At 50.5% G+C, this 12,007-nt stretch overlaps 2 protein-coding genes across 2 annotated transcripts in view; one reads left to right on the forward strand and one right to left on the reverse strand.

The window, feature by feature from the left end:
- Positions 1 to 2,143, forward strand: part of COPA (coat protein complex I subunit alpha) — a gene marked incomplete at its 5' end in the record, with an annotated part of 28,603 nt that extends 26,460 nt beyond the window's left edge. Inside the window, 3 exon segments of the mRNA XM_088180968.1 lie at positions 300 to 461; positions 840 to 1,034; positions 1,686 to 2,143. Of these exon segments, the coding sequence (XP_088037094.1) occupies positions 300 to 461; positions 840 to 1,034; positions 1,686 to 1,745 (417 nt within the window).
- A 1,116-nt stretch (positions 2,144 to 3,259) lies between these two features.
- Positions 3,260 to 9,824, reverse strand: LOC148220805 (uncharacterized). Its single transcript, XM_088181020.1, has 9 exons — positions 9,316 to 9,824; positions 6,568 to 6,894; positions 5,981 to 6,253; positions 5,448 to 5,567; positions 4,853 to 5,097; positions 4,281 to 4,346; positions 4,108 to 4,176; positions 3,754 to 3,813; positions 3,260 to 3,521 (listed from the first exon to the last, which is right to left on the reverse strand). Exons 1-9 carry the CDS (start codon positions 9,386 to 9,388, stop codon positions 3,471 to 3,473), a joined length of 1,284 nt encoding a protein of 427 aa, XP_088037146.1. The 5' UTR covers positions 9,389 to 9,824; the 3' UTR covers positions 3,260 to 3,470.
- Between the last annotated feature and the right edge of the window lie 2,183 nt (positions 9,825 to 12,007).

Consider the following 12,007-nt stretch of genomic DNA (forward strand, 5'->3'; position numbering starts at 1 on the left):
GAAAATGTGAGATTTCTGAGGGGGGAAATGTGGGAATTTCTGAGGGGGAAAGCCATGGAATTTCTGAGGAGAAAAACATGGGATTCCTGAGGGGAAAATGTGGGATTTTTGAGGAGAAAATACGTGATTCCGGAAAGGGAAAATGTGAGATTCCTGAAGTGGGAAAAAACTCACTGGAAATTCAGAATTCTGCCTTCAACTCGAACACAACAGGGGCTGCCTGGAACTGAGAGATTCCCTGTCATAATTCCCGTTATTCCCAAGGATTTAATCCCGATTTTCCATCCTTTCCCTGGCAGATGGCCGCCTACTTCACACACTCCAACCTGCAGCCCGTGCACATGATCCTGGTGCTCCGCACCGCCCTCAACCTCTTCTTCAAACTCAAGAACTTCAAAAGCGCCGCCACCTTCGCCCGGCGCCTGCTCGAGCTCGGGCCCAAGCCCGAGGTGGCCCAGCAGGTGAGACCCCAAACGTTCCTGTCCCCAAATATCCCTGTCCCCAAACCCAGCAGGTGAGACCCCAAACGTTCCTGTCCCCAAATGTTGCTGTCCCAAACCCAAGGCGAGGTCCTCAGATGAGGCCATCCATTTGGGAAACATCTTTCTTGGGGTGTCCTTGTCGCCAAACTCTCACCGTGCCCCATTTTCAGGGTGTCCCTTTCCCCAAACCACCCCCACTGGGCCTCGTTTTTGGGATATCTTCATTTCCAAACCACCCCCCCCATGCCCCATTTTCGGGGTATCCCCATCCCCAAACCCCCTCCATTTTCGGGGTATCCCTTTCCCCAAACCCCCTCCATTTTGGGGGTGTCCCCTTCTCACTGCCCCCTCTCCCAGACACGGAAGATCCTGGCGGCGTGCGAGAAGAACCCCGTGGACAGCCACCAGCTCAACTACGACCAGCACAACCCCTTCGACATCTGCGCCGCCTCCTTCCGCCCCATCTACCGCGGCAAGGCCCTGGAGCGCTGCCCCCTCAGCGGCGCCTGCTACAGCCCCGAGTTCCGGGGCCAGATCTGCCGCGTCACCACGGTGAGGGGACGCCCCCACACCCGCGGTTCTGGCCTCAGGGACGGGGGCCACTCGGGTTTGGGGGGCTTGGAGGGGTGGGTGTTGTCCTTACGGGCGCCATTTTGTGTTTGCGGAGGGGATTCCCACACGGGAGGCCTGTGGGTGTTGGGCCTGCTTGGTCCTGAGGAGGCTGAGGGAGGATTTCATAAATCCATGGAAATAGTTTCAATATCCGTGGAAATATCTTCAATATCCATGGAAATATCTCCAAAATCCATTGAAATGTCTCCTCTGAGAGGGTATTTGGGGATTTTTCCACATGGGAGGCCTGTGGGAGCTGGGCCTGGTTGGTCCTGAGGAGGCTGAGGGGAGATTTTAGAAATCCATGGAAATATTTTCAATATCCATGGAAATACCTCAAATATTAATGGAAATATTTCAAATACCCCCTCAAATCTCTCAGATTTCCACCCAAATCCCTCAAATTTCCACACAAATCCCCCCGAGGGATCTCAGGATGCTCCCAGACCCTTCCCAGTTCTCCCAGCACAGGCCAAGGAGTAACAGCCACAAACCAAACCCATAAATCTCAAATTTTCCACTCCTGAATCCCAAATTTCCACCCCTAAATCCCAAATTTCCACCCCTAACTCCATTTTTTTGTCCCTGCAGGTGACAGAGATCGGCAAGGACGTGCTGGGGCTGCGCATCAGCCCCCTCCAGTTCCGCTAGGAATTCTCCTGGATCAGGAAATTCCCTCTCCCCCCTCCCAGCTCTCACCCCAATCCCTCCCCTTGCCCATTCCCATCCTCTCTTCCAGGTTTTTCCCCACCTAGGAATTCCAGATTGAGGTTTTCTTTCCCCACATTTAGCAGGATTTTTTTTTTTTTTTTCCTCCTTCCCAGACCGGTTTTCCTGTGCTTTTATCCCAGATTTGTTCCTGAGGGGAAGGGCAGATTTTCCCCAAATCCTGGTTGTGACATCTGCCCCCCCTTAAAATCCCAAAAAATCGCTTGGAAAAGCCAGGACTGGCTCTGGAATTCCCGAATCCAGGGAAATCCTGCTCCCTCTGGAACTCCTTGTGTTGTCATCATAATGAGCTCCCCTCGTTAATAAATGTTCATTAATCACCTGGATTTCCCTGCTTTGCAGCTCAGGACGTGCACCAAAAAAAATTGGAATTTAATCCCTTTTCCCACCTTGGAAGAGTTGGGAATTTCCCAGAGCATGGGATTGTCACTCGTGGAATGATTTGGAGCTGGGTATGTTAATTAGTGGGGTGTAATTAGCGCCCCAATTAACCCTGAGGGCTTGTCCTGCTTTTCCTGGTGGAGTTTTGTCCTTTGGAATTCCCAGGTTTGGCCCCAGGGCATGGAAAAGGCTCCAGGATTCCCAAATTTGGGTGGGAATAAAAACAGGGGAGGATCCAGGGATGCAATTCCAGGGATTTTCCTGCTGGGAATGTGCAGGGAATGGAGAATCCTGGAGGGGGGATCAGACTGGAGAAAAGGGGGATCCAGGGGGAAATTTGGGATCTGATCCCAGGGAATGGAACAGGACCAGAGGGAACGGCCTCGAGCTGGGCCAGGCTGGGAAATTTGGGATGATTTTTCCATGGAAAAAGGGTTGGGAAGTGTTCAGAGGGCTCAGGAAGGGTTGGATCCCCATCCCTGCAGGGAATTCCTGGAATTCTGAATGTCCAGGCAGGCCTCGATCCCAGCTCAGCCTCGTTTCTGGAATTCTTCCACCCCAATCCCAAAACAATCCCGGGAATTCCCTGGGAATTCTTTCCCCCAATCCCGGGAATTTTTGGGATGGGAATTCCAGCCGGGATTTCCTTCCCTGCAGTGTCCCCTCCTTGGGGACACGAAACGGCCGCCAGCGATTCCCACGGGCGGGGACAAAAACGGGACAAAAAGGGGGAAAAGGGGGGAAAAAAGGGGATTAAAAAGGGACAAAAAGGGGGAAAAACTGGGGGGAAAAGGGACAGAAAAGGGAGGGAAAAGGGGGACAAAAAACTGGGACAAAGGGACATAAAAGGGGAAAAAGGGGACAAAAGGACGTGTTAATTAATCCTGGATGTTAATGAGGGTGATTAGGGGAAACTTCTGGGCGCTTCCCTGGGTTTGTTTGGTTTTTTTCTGGGTGGGATTTAGGGGAAATTCTTCCACCCTAAAGGGAATTTTGGGGTGGATTTTTTAGGAAAATTCTAAAGGGGGAAAAAAATAAAAACAAAAACAAACAAGTTCATTGTGCAGCCCAGCTGTATTTACCAAAAAAAAATATTTAATTTTTTTTTTTTAATTCCCAAACTTTCCAAACCCTAAACACCCCCCCGCCCTCCAATCCCAAAACAAAAAAAAAACCACCAAATTTTTGGATCTTCACATTCCTGAGTTTGAAGAAGAAGAATTCCATAGGGATGGGAATTCCGGGAATTCTGGGAATTCCGGGGTTTTAGGGGCGCTTGGAATTTGGGAAATCCAAGTGCCTGTAACCCCCATTATCCTACAAGGGAAAAGGGATTTAGGATATTGTGGGGGATTTAGGATATTTTGGGGGATTTAGGATATTTTGGGGGATTTAGGATATTTTGGGAATTTAGGATATTTGTGGGGATTTAGGATATTTGTGGGGATTTAGGATATTTTGGGGGATTTAGGATATTTTGGGGGATTTTAGGATATTTTGGGGATTTTTTTGGATCCCAAAAGAAACCCCACATGGAATTTTCCATCACCTCCAGGTAAGCAGTGGAGACCAGAGCCCGGTCCAGCCTCTTCCTCTTCATGGATGAAGGCTGTGAGGGGAAAAAAAAAAAAAAAAAGGAAAAAATCCCAGTTGGGAAAAGGGGGAGAATGATCCCAAAATCTTGGGGGGCACGGATTTGGTGTCCCTAAAAAATTTGGGGACAAGGATTTGGATTCCTCAAAAATTGGGGACGTGGATTTGGATTCCCTAAAGTTTGGGACACGGATTTGGTGATCCCAAAAAATCTGGGACAAGGATTTGGTGTTGGGGACACGGATTTTGGGTCCCCAAAAATTGGGGATGTGGATTTTGGGTCCCCAAAAAATTTGGGGGCACCCCGGGCCAGCCTCACCGACTGGAGCGTGGAGTAAATGGTGAAATTCCCGAGTTCCTTGTGATTCCTGGGATGCTCCTGCCAGGGAATTAAAAATAAAAATGAAAAAAGGGTGGGGATGGGCCCAAAAAAATCCCGAATTTTGGGATAAAAAGGGATTTTGGGAGTTGGGATGACCCTACCAGTGTCCTGGGAGTGACCACGGCGTAGATGGTGGCTCCTTCCTGGGTGGCCTCGCTGGTCCCGGGCTGGGAAAACAAAAAATTAAAAAAAAAAAATAAAAATAAAAAAATTACAATTTATTTATTGAAAAATAAATTTTTAAAAATAGGATCCAATTTGGGTTCCCGATATTCCCGAAATTCCCAAATTGAAGGAATTTCCTTGGAGGGTTTTTCCAAGCCCGACATTCCCGGATTTTTGGGATGAACATTCCCGGATTTCGGGGTGGGAATGAATAATTCCCTGATTTTTGGGAATGCACATTCCCGGATTTTTGGGAATGGACACTCCCAGATTTGGGAATGAACATTCCCGGATTTTGGGGACACTCCCGGATTTTGGGAATGAACGTTCCCGGATTTTGGGGATGAACATTCCCGGATTTTTGGGATGATCATTCCCAGATTTTGGGGATGAACATTCCCGGATTTTGGAATGAACATTCCCGGATTTTTGGGATGAACATTCCCGGATTTTGGGATGAACATTCCCGGATTTTGGGATGAACATTCCCGGATTTTTGGACACTCACGGGGTCCCGGCGCGGTTTCCCCGCCCCCACCTCGGCGTAGACCGTCAGGGGCGGCTCCGGGGGTCCCGCGGCGGCTCCGGGGGGATCTGTGCGGTCACAATTCCCAAAATTTGGGGCTTCCGTGGGCCTGGATTCCCAAATCAGGGTTCCAAGGGCCGGCCTGGGGTCAGAATTCCCAGATTTTGGGGTTCCAAGGCTGAGTAAGGGACCAGAATTCCCAGATTTTAGGGAGAGATTCCGGGGGTTAGTGTGGGATCAGAATTCCCAGATTTTGGGGGTCCAAGGGTCAGTTTGGGCTCAGAATTCCCAGATTTTGACGTTCCAAACTCCAAGATTCTGAGCTCAGAACTCCCAAATTTTTGGGTTAAGATTCCCCAATTTTGGGCTCAGAACTCCCAAATTTTTGGGTTAAAATTCCCCAATTTTGGGCTCAGAACTCCCAAATTTTTGGGTTAAAATTCCTCGATTTTGGGCTCAGAACTCCCAAATTTTTGGGTTAAGATTCCACAATTTTGGGCTCAGAACTCCCAAATTTTTGGGTTAAAATTCCCCAATTTTGGGCTCAGTCCCTCCCGCTCCCCCATTCCCCACAAACCTTCCCGGGTATTCTCCTTCCTCCTCCTCCTCCTCCTCCTCCAGCAGAGCCCAAGCAGCGCCAGCAGCAGCAGCAGCCCCGCCCCCAGCGCTGCCCAGAGCCAGAAATTCCCTGGAATTCCTGGAAAAGGGAATCCCAAAAATCCTGGAATTTCCATCCCTCAAGTCGGGATGGAAGGGCCCTTCCCCACCCAAACCATTCCCCGAATCTCCAAATCCGTATGGAATTTAAAAATGGAGAAATTGTTGCGGATTGAAGATGTGAAAACGAGGTTGCATTTTATATATAAATTGTATATATTTTATATTGAAACGGGATTTTTTTATATATAAAATAAATCTCGATTTTACACCGAACTCCCACATAAAATTACATCTATTCCACCCAAAACCCAAATTTAAAATGAACTCTTTCACACCTATGCAAACCGCATTTCCCTAATATTTTCCCAGCATTTCCCCCCCCCCATTTCTGCCCTCTAAAACCTGGAAAATCCCGGATTTTTTGGGGGGGAATTCCCACGGAAAAATCACCTGCGCAGGTGAGCGGGGCCGAGGCCGCGCTCCAGCCCGCGGCGTTGCTGAGGTTACAGAGACAAATTCGGGGTTCGGCGTCGTCGGGGATCCGCAGGGTCAGCTCGGATTTGGGGAATTCCGGGGATTTTTGGGATCCCGGAAGGTCCTCGGGACATTCCCAGGTGATGGAAACGTTCCCGTTCCCGGGGCTGGAGCAGAGCAGGGACAGGCGGCACCAACCCTGATCCCATTCCAGGATTTGGGATTCCAGGGATGGCTCCGGGATGGGATCTGGGGGACAGGGACAGGGTGAGAGGGGACAGAGGGACAGGGACAGAGGGACACAGGGACAGAGGGACACAGGGACAGAGGGACACAGGGACACACAGAAGGACAGGGGACATCAACCCCGACCCCATTCCAGGATTTGGGATTTCAACTCTGGCTCCGGGATGGGATCTGAGGGGACAGGGATGTGGACAGGGTGACACAGGCACAGGGTGACACAGGTGACACAGGGACAGGGTGACACAGGGACAGGGTGACACAGGTGACACAGGTGACACAGGGTGACAGAGGGGACACAGGGTGACAGATCCACTCACCCCACACGGACACTCGGAAGCACCGGGGGAAAAGGGGGAAATTCCCGGAGGAATTCTCGAACTCGGCCTCGTAAACGCCGCCGTCGTCCCTGTGAACCGGGGCGATGCAGAGCGAGAGAATTCCCGGCTGGAATTGCGCTCTGCCGTGGAAGGGCCCTGGGAAGTTGGTCACGTTCCCGTCCCCCGTGGCTGTCGCGATCAGGAATTGCGATTTCTCGTCCTCTTTCTTTTTCCAGCGGAGCTCCAGCCATTCCCGGGGGAATTCCTCCGGCGCCAGACACAGCGAGGCCCCCGCGGCCACGGCCCGGAGCCGGCACTCCTGGGACCCTGCAACCGAACCGGGGAGCCCGGGACAGGCGGGGTGGGACCCCAAAGACACCGGGACCCCCAAATGAGGCTGGGACCCCCAAAGAGACCGGGACCCCAAAGACACCGGGACCCCAAAGACACCGGGACCCCCAAATGAGGCTGGGACCCCAAAGAGAGACCGGGACCCCAAAGAGAGACCGGGACCCCAAAGACACCGGGACCCCAAAGAGAGACCGGGACCCCAAAGAGACCGGGACCCCCAAATGAGGCTGGGACCCCCAAAGAGACCGGGACCCCAAAGAGAGACCGGGACCCCAAATAGAGACCGGGACCCCAAAGAGAGACCGGGACCCCAAAGAGAGACCGGGACCCCCAAATGAGGCTGGGACCCCCAAAGAGACCGGGACCCCAAAGAGAGACCGGGACCCCAAAGAGAGACCGGGACCCCCAAATGAGGCTGGGACCCCCAATAGAGGTCGCAGGGGCTCATTCCCCATCCCCATCCCAAAAATTCCGTTCTCTCCACCCCATCCCAGACCAATTCTGGGTCCATTCCCCATTCCCAAAATTTCCATTTTCTCCCCATTATCCTGGACAGGTTCTGTGTCCGTTCCCCATCCCAAAATTTCCATTCTCTCTTCCTTTTCCCAGACTGCTTCCATGTCCATTCCCCATCCCATCCCAAAAATTCCCATTCTTTTCCCATTTTCCCAGACTGGTCAAGCATCCATTCCCCATTCCCAAAATTTCCATTCTTTCCCCATTTCCCCAAACCTCTTCAATCCCACCCCAATCCCAGAATTTCCCCCCTTCCCTCCCTGCCCCCCTTTCCTCTCAACTTTGTGACTTTTTTTCTCTTCTCGAGAGCAGCCCCGGATGTCGAAGGCCCCCAAAAAATAAAACCCAAAAATAAAACCCAAAAATAAAAAAACCCGCGGCACATCCGGGGGGTGGAGGCGCCGCTTCCTGGGGCTCTGCGTGGTCAGGCCACGGCTCAACCCCCAAAAAATTAAAAAATTTTCATTTTCCGCAAACCCCCCCCCCCCCCCCCCCCAGTGCAAATCCCACCCATCCCGCTTTTTCTTTTTTTCTTTTTTTTTTTTTTTTTTTAATTTTTCCACCAGGAATTTCCTCCCCCACAGCCGCCGGTTTTGCTCTGGAAAATCCAAATTTTTTTTCCGGTCCAAACTCCAAAATTTCTCAGCCAAACTCCCAAAAAGCTGCTCTGGACACCCCCCCCCTCGCGAGGATCGGGAAATTTGGGAATTCCAGAGGTTGGAACAGGGAAAAAAAAAGTGGAAAATCTTTCCCTGGAGGAGTGGGGGGATTATTGATGGGAAGGGGCTTTTCCCACGGCTCCAGATCCCCAAAATTCGGGGAATTTTCTTTTCCTGCCGCTCTGGGAGGTGGGAGAGGATCCCAAAATTCTCCTGGGGGGGCGGGGAGGGCTCAGCCTGGAGAAAAGGGGAAAATTTGGGATTTTCCAGGGGGAAAATTTTGGGATCTGATCCCAAGGAATGGGGACAGGACAAGGGGGAACGGCCTCGAGCTGGGGCCAGGGTTGGAAATTTGGGAAAAAAATCTCTCCTGGAAAAGGGAAAAGGCCTCGAAATGAGCTCATTTTCCCCCTGGAAATTCCTGGAATTTTGGGGGTTCGAGCCCAGCTTGGATTCCACGACCTCGGAGCTCTTTTCCCAACCTCACAAATCCTGGAATTCTGCGAATCTTGGAGGAAAAAAAAAACCAAACTAAAAAAAAAATAAAAACGAAGCAGAAACTCCACCAAGGGGAGCCCAAAAAAAAAAAAAAAATAAAAGGAAAAATTGGTCCAGGCACCTGGAGATGCTCCAGGGTGAAAATTTCGCTGTTCCCTCACTCGAGCACTCGAGGATCAAAAATCTCCCAAATCCCGCTGCTCCCCACACCCCAAAAATCACCGATTTTAGGGGAGAAAAAAAAAAAATTAAAAAAATTACAAAATTTAAAAAAAAAATGAAGAACCCTCTGCCACCAGCGGCTCCCCCCCCCCCCCCCCAAAAAAAAAAAAAAATGCTGGGAAAAGGGGATTTAAGAGATTTGAATTTGGAAAAAAAAGGGAAAGTGGCGGCTGTGGGGTCGGGGGAAGCTGTCGTGACGGGGAAGTTGCGACTTTCGCCCAAATTCCACGCCCGGCCCGGGAAGGGAAACCAACCCCCCCTCACCCGGGGATTTTGGGTGGTTTTTTGTTTTTTTGGGGGGTGGAGGGAGTGAGAAAACCGAGGAAAATCCCCCCAAAATCCTCACCCCAACCTTTCCTCGTCCATCCCTCCCCTAAACGTTTTTTGTTTTTTTTTTTTTTCCCCTTGAAATTCCCTGGAAATCCTCGATTTTTTTTTTTTTTTTTTTTTTTTTTTTTTTTTTGGTCCGAATTTTGCCTGGAATGAATTCCCGAATTCTCACCTCGGCTCGCAGCCAGCGCCAGCAGCAGCGCCAGCAGCGCCGGGCGGCGACCCCGGAGCGGCGACAGCGACATCCCCGAGTGGCCACCAAAGGGGCGGGGGTGGCGAGTGACCCGCGGGGACTCGGGGACTTCCTCCCCCCCTTCCTCCTCCTCCTCCTCCTGTCCCCTCTTGCGTGGGTGGCGCCGCTCAAAGCCTCCAAACCCGCCGGGAGTGAATTATTTTAATTCGTTTTAATTGGTTTTGATTGGCGCGGGTTTTTTTCTTTTTTTGTTTTTTTTTTTTCTGTTTGTTTTGTTTTGTTTGGGTTTTTTTTGTTTTTTATTTTTAGGGGGGTTTTGGTTTCCCTTTTGCCGGTGACGCTTTGGGGACATCGCGGTGGCTCCGGACACCCCAAAAGCTGCAGGGGGGGAGGGAAAAAAAAAAAATAAATAAATCCAACCCCAAAATTGAGCTTTGCAACCCCAAAATCCCTGCGGCCAAATCTTCCCGCTTGGAGACCCCAAAATTCCCATCCCGGACCCCAAAATCCCCATCCCAGACCCCAAAATCCCCATCCCAGACCCCAAAATCCCCATCCCGGACCCCAAAAATCTTCTTCCTTCCAACCCCCAAATCCTCCTCATTCCAGACCCCAAAATTCCCGTTCCAGCCCCAAATTTCTCCTCCTTCCAGCCCCTAAATTCCCATCCCGGACCCCAAAATTCTGCTCATCCCAGCCCCGAAATTCCCATCCCAGACCCCAAAATTCCCCGTTCCAGCCCCAAAACCTCCCCATTTTTTATGGGATTTTTCTCCTCTCAGCCCCGTCCCACAATCCCGAGCCGGCAGGGAAGGAAAAACCCAAAGAATCCTTGAAAATTCCCTTGAAAATTAAAATTCCCATTCAAATTCCCTTGAAAATTCTCTTTAAAATTCCCTTTCAAGCCCGACGAGGCCGGGAGGTGGCAGCAGGAGACCGCGAACCCAAATCCCGAATTTTCATCCCAAATTTTCATCCCAAAATCCCAAATTCTTTGACCCCCAAAAATCCCTTCGGGGAAGGAGGAACCGGGACCGGGATTTTAGGGATGGGAAACGCGAATTCCGAACCCAGGGATTCGATGGGGAAAAAAAAAAAACAAAAAAAAAAGAGGAAAATTCAAATTTTTTTTTATTTTTCCAGGCTGGGATCGGCCCCATCCACCCTCCAGAGGTGTTTGGGGTTAATAATTAATTGCTGATTCGGGGGATTAATCGAATTAATAGGCTTAATACACAGAATTAATGACTTAGGATTGATTAATTAGCCCCTCCCTGTTAATTATTTAATCCCTCCCTGGTGGCAGATGTCGCCTCTGGCCAGAACAAAATCCCAGACGAAAACAAAGAGATTTGGGGAATTAAGGGGGAATAAAAGGGAATAAAAATTCCAAGGGGACAACAACAACCCGCGGGGAAATCTTGGAAGCTGCTCCAGGGGCTTCTCACACCCCTTTTATTTTTATTTTTTCTTTTTTATTTTTCTTCCCCCCCCGCTTCCTTTCTTTCTTCATTTTCTTTTTTCTTTTTTTCTTCTTTTTTCTTCTTTTTTCTTCTTTTTTCTTCTTTTTTCTTCTTTTTTCTTCTTTTTTTTTTTTTTTCCTTTGGTTTTTTTTTCCTTTGTTTTTTTGGAATTCTGGGGTTCTGGGATTTTGGAATTCTGGGATTTGGGGGTTCTGGGGTTCTGGAATTTTGGGATTTTGGAATTTGGGGATTCTGGAATTCTGGGATTTTGGGGTTCTGGAATTTTGGGATTTTTGAATTCTGGGATTTTGGGGTTCTGGAATTTTGGGATTTTTGAATTCTGGAATTTTGGGGTTCTGGAATTTTGGGATTTTTGAATTCTGGGATTTTGGGGGGCCCTGGAATTCTGGGATTTTGGGTTTTGGGGTTCTGGAATTCTGGGATTTTGGAATTCTGGGATTTGGGAGTTTCAGAATTCTGGGATCTTGGATTCCTGGGGTTCTGGAATTCTGGGATTTTGGGGTTCTGGAATTTTGGGATTTTGGGGATTCTGCGATCCTGGAATCCAGCGCCCCGTGTCCAGTATCCACCAGTGCTGCCCAGTATCCACCAGTGCTCAGCATCTCCCAGCCCTGGAGCCCAAATTTTTTGAACACACCCAGAGGTGGCGACGGCCCCAAAACCGGGATGAGGAGGCAAAAAATCAGAATAACGGGGCAGAAACCGGGATGATAATGGGGTAAAAAATCAGAATAACGGGGCAGAAACCGGGATGATAATGGGGTAAAAACCGGGATAATGGGGCCAAAATCAGAATTATGGGGCAGGAACCGGGATCCCGGCCCCCAAACCGGGCTAGCGCTCCCCGCAGCTGGGGCACAGCTGGAGCTGCCGATTCCTCCTCCCCCTCCCCCTCCCCCCCCAGAGTTTGGGGTCTCCCCCAGCCCCTCCCCCACCCCTCCCCCCCCCCCCCTTTTCCCAATCCCGGCCCCGTCAGCGAATTCCCGGCCCCTCCCCCCCCCCCTCCTCCTCCTCCTCCTCCTCCTCCTCCTCGGATTCCTGGGAGCGGAGGCAGCTCCGAGGGGCCCCTCCGGCACCAGGGAAAGAATTTGGGATAAAATCCACGGGCTCAGGAATTTCATCCCGGCCTGGATTTCCAAAGTGCCCCCCGTTGGTTGGAGGGAAATGACAAAAATCCGCTTTTTTCG

The sequence above is a fragment of the Sturnus vulgaris genome, chromosome 31, assembly GCF_052056855.1.
Source record: "Sturnus vulgaris isolate bStuVul1 chromosome 31, bStuVul1.hap1, whole genome shotgun sequence".
In the NCBI taxonomy this organism is placed as follows: Eukaryota; Metazoa; Chordata; class Aves; order Passeriformes; family Sturnidae; genus Sturnus; species Sturnus vulgaris.

What these genes read in the sequence shown, in the direction of transcription:
- LOC148220805 (XM_088181020.1), bottom strand. Translation starts at nt 9,388, where the DNA reads ATGTCGCTGTCGCCGCTCCGGGGTCGCCGCCCGGCGCTGCTGGCGCTG. An exon ending in GGAAACCGCGCCGGGACCCC is followed by an intron (nt 4,347 to 4,852) that starts GTGAGTGTCCAA and finishes TTGTTTTCCCAG; the next exon opens with CCCGGGACCAGCGAGGCCAC. An exon ending in TCTCCACTGCTTACCTGGAG is followed by an intron (nt 3,522 to 3,753) that starts GTGATGGAAAAT and finishes TTTCCCTTGTAG; the next exon opens with GATAATGGGGGTTACAGGCA.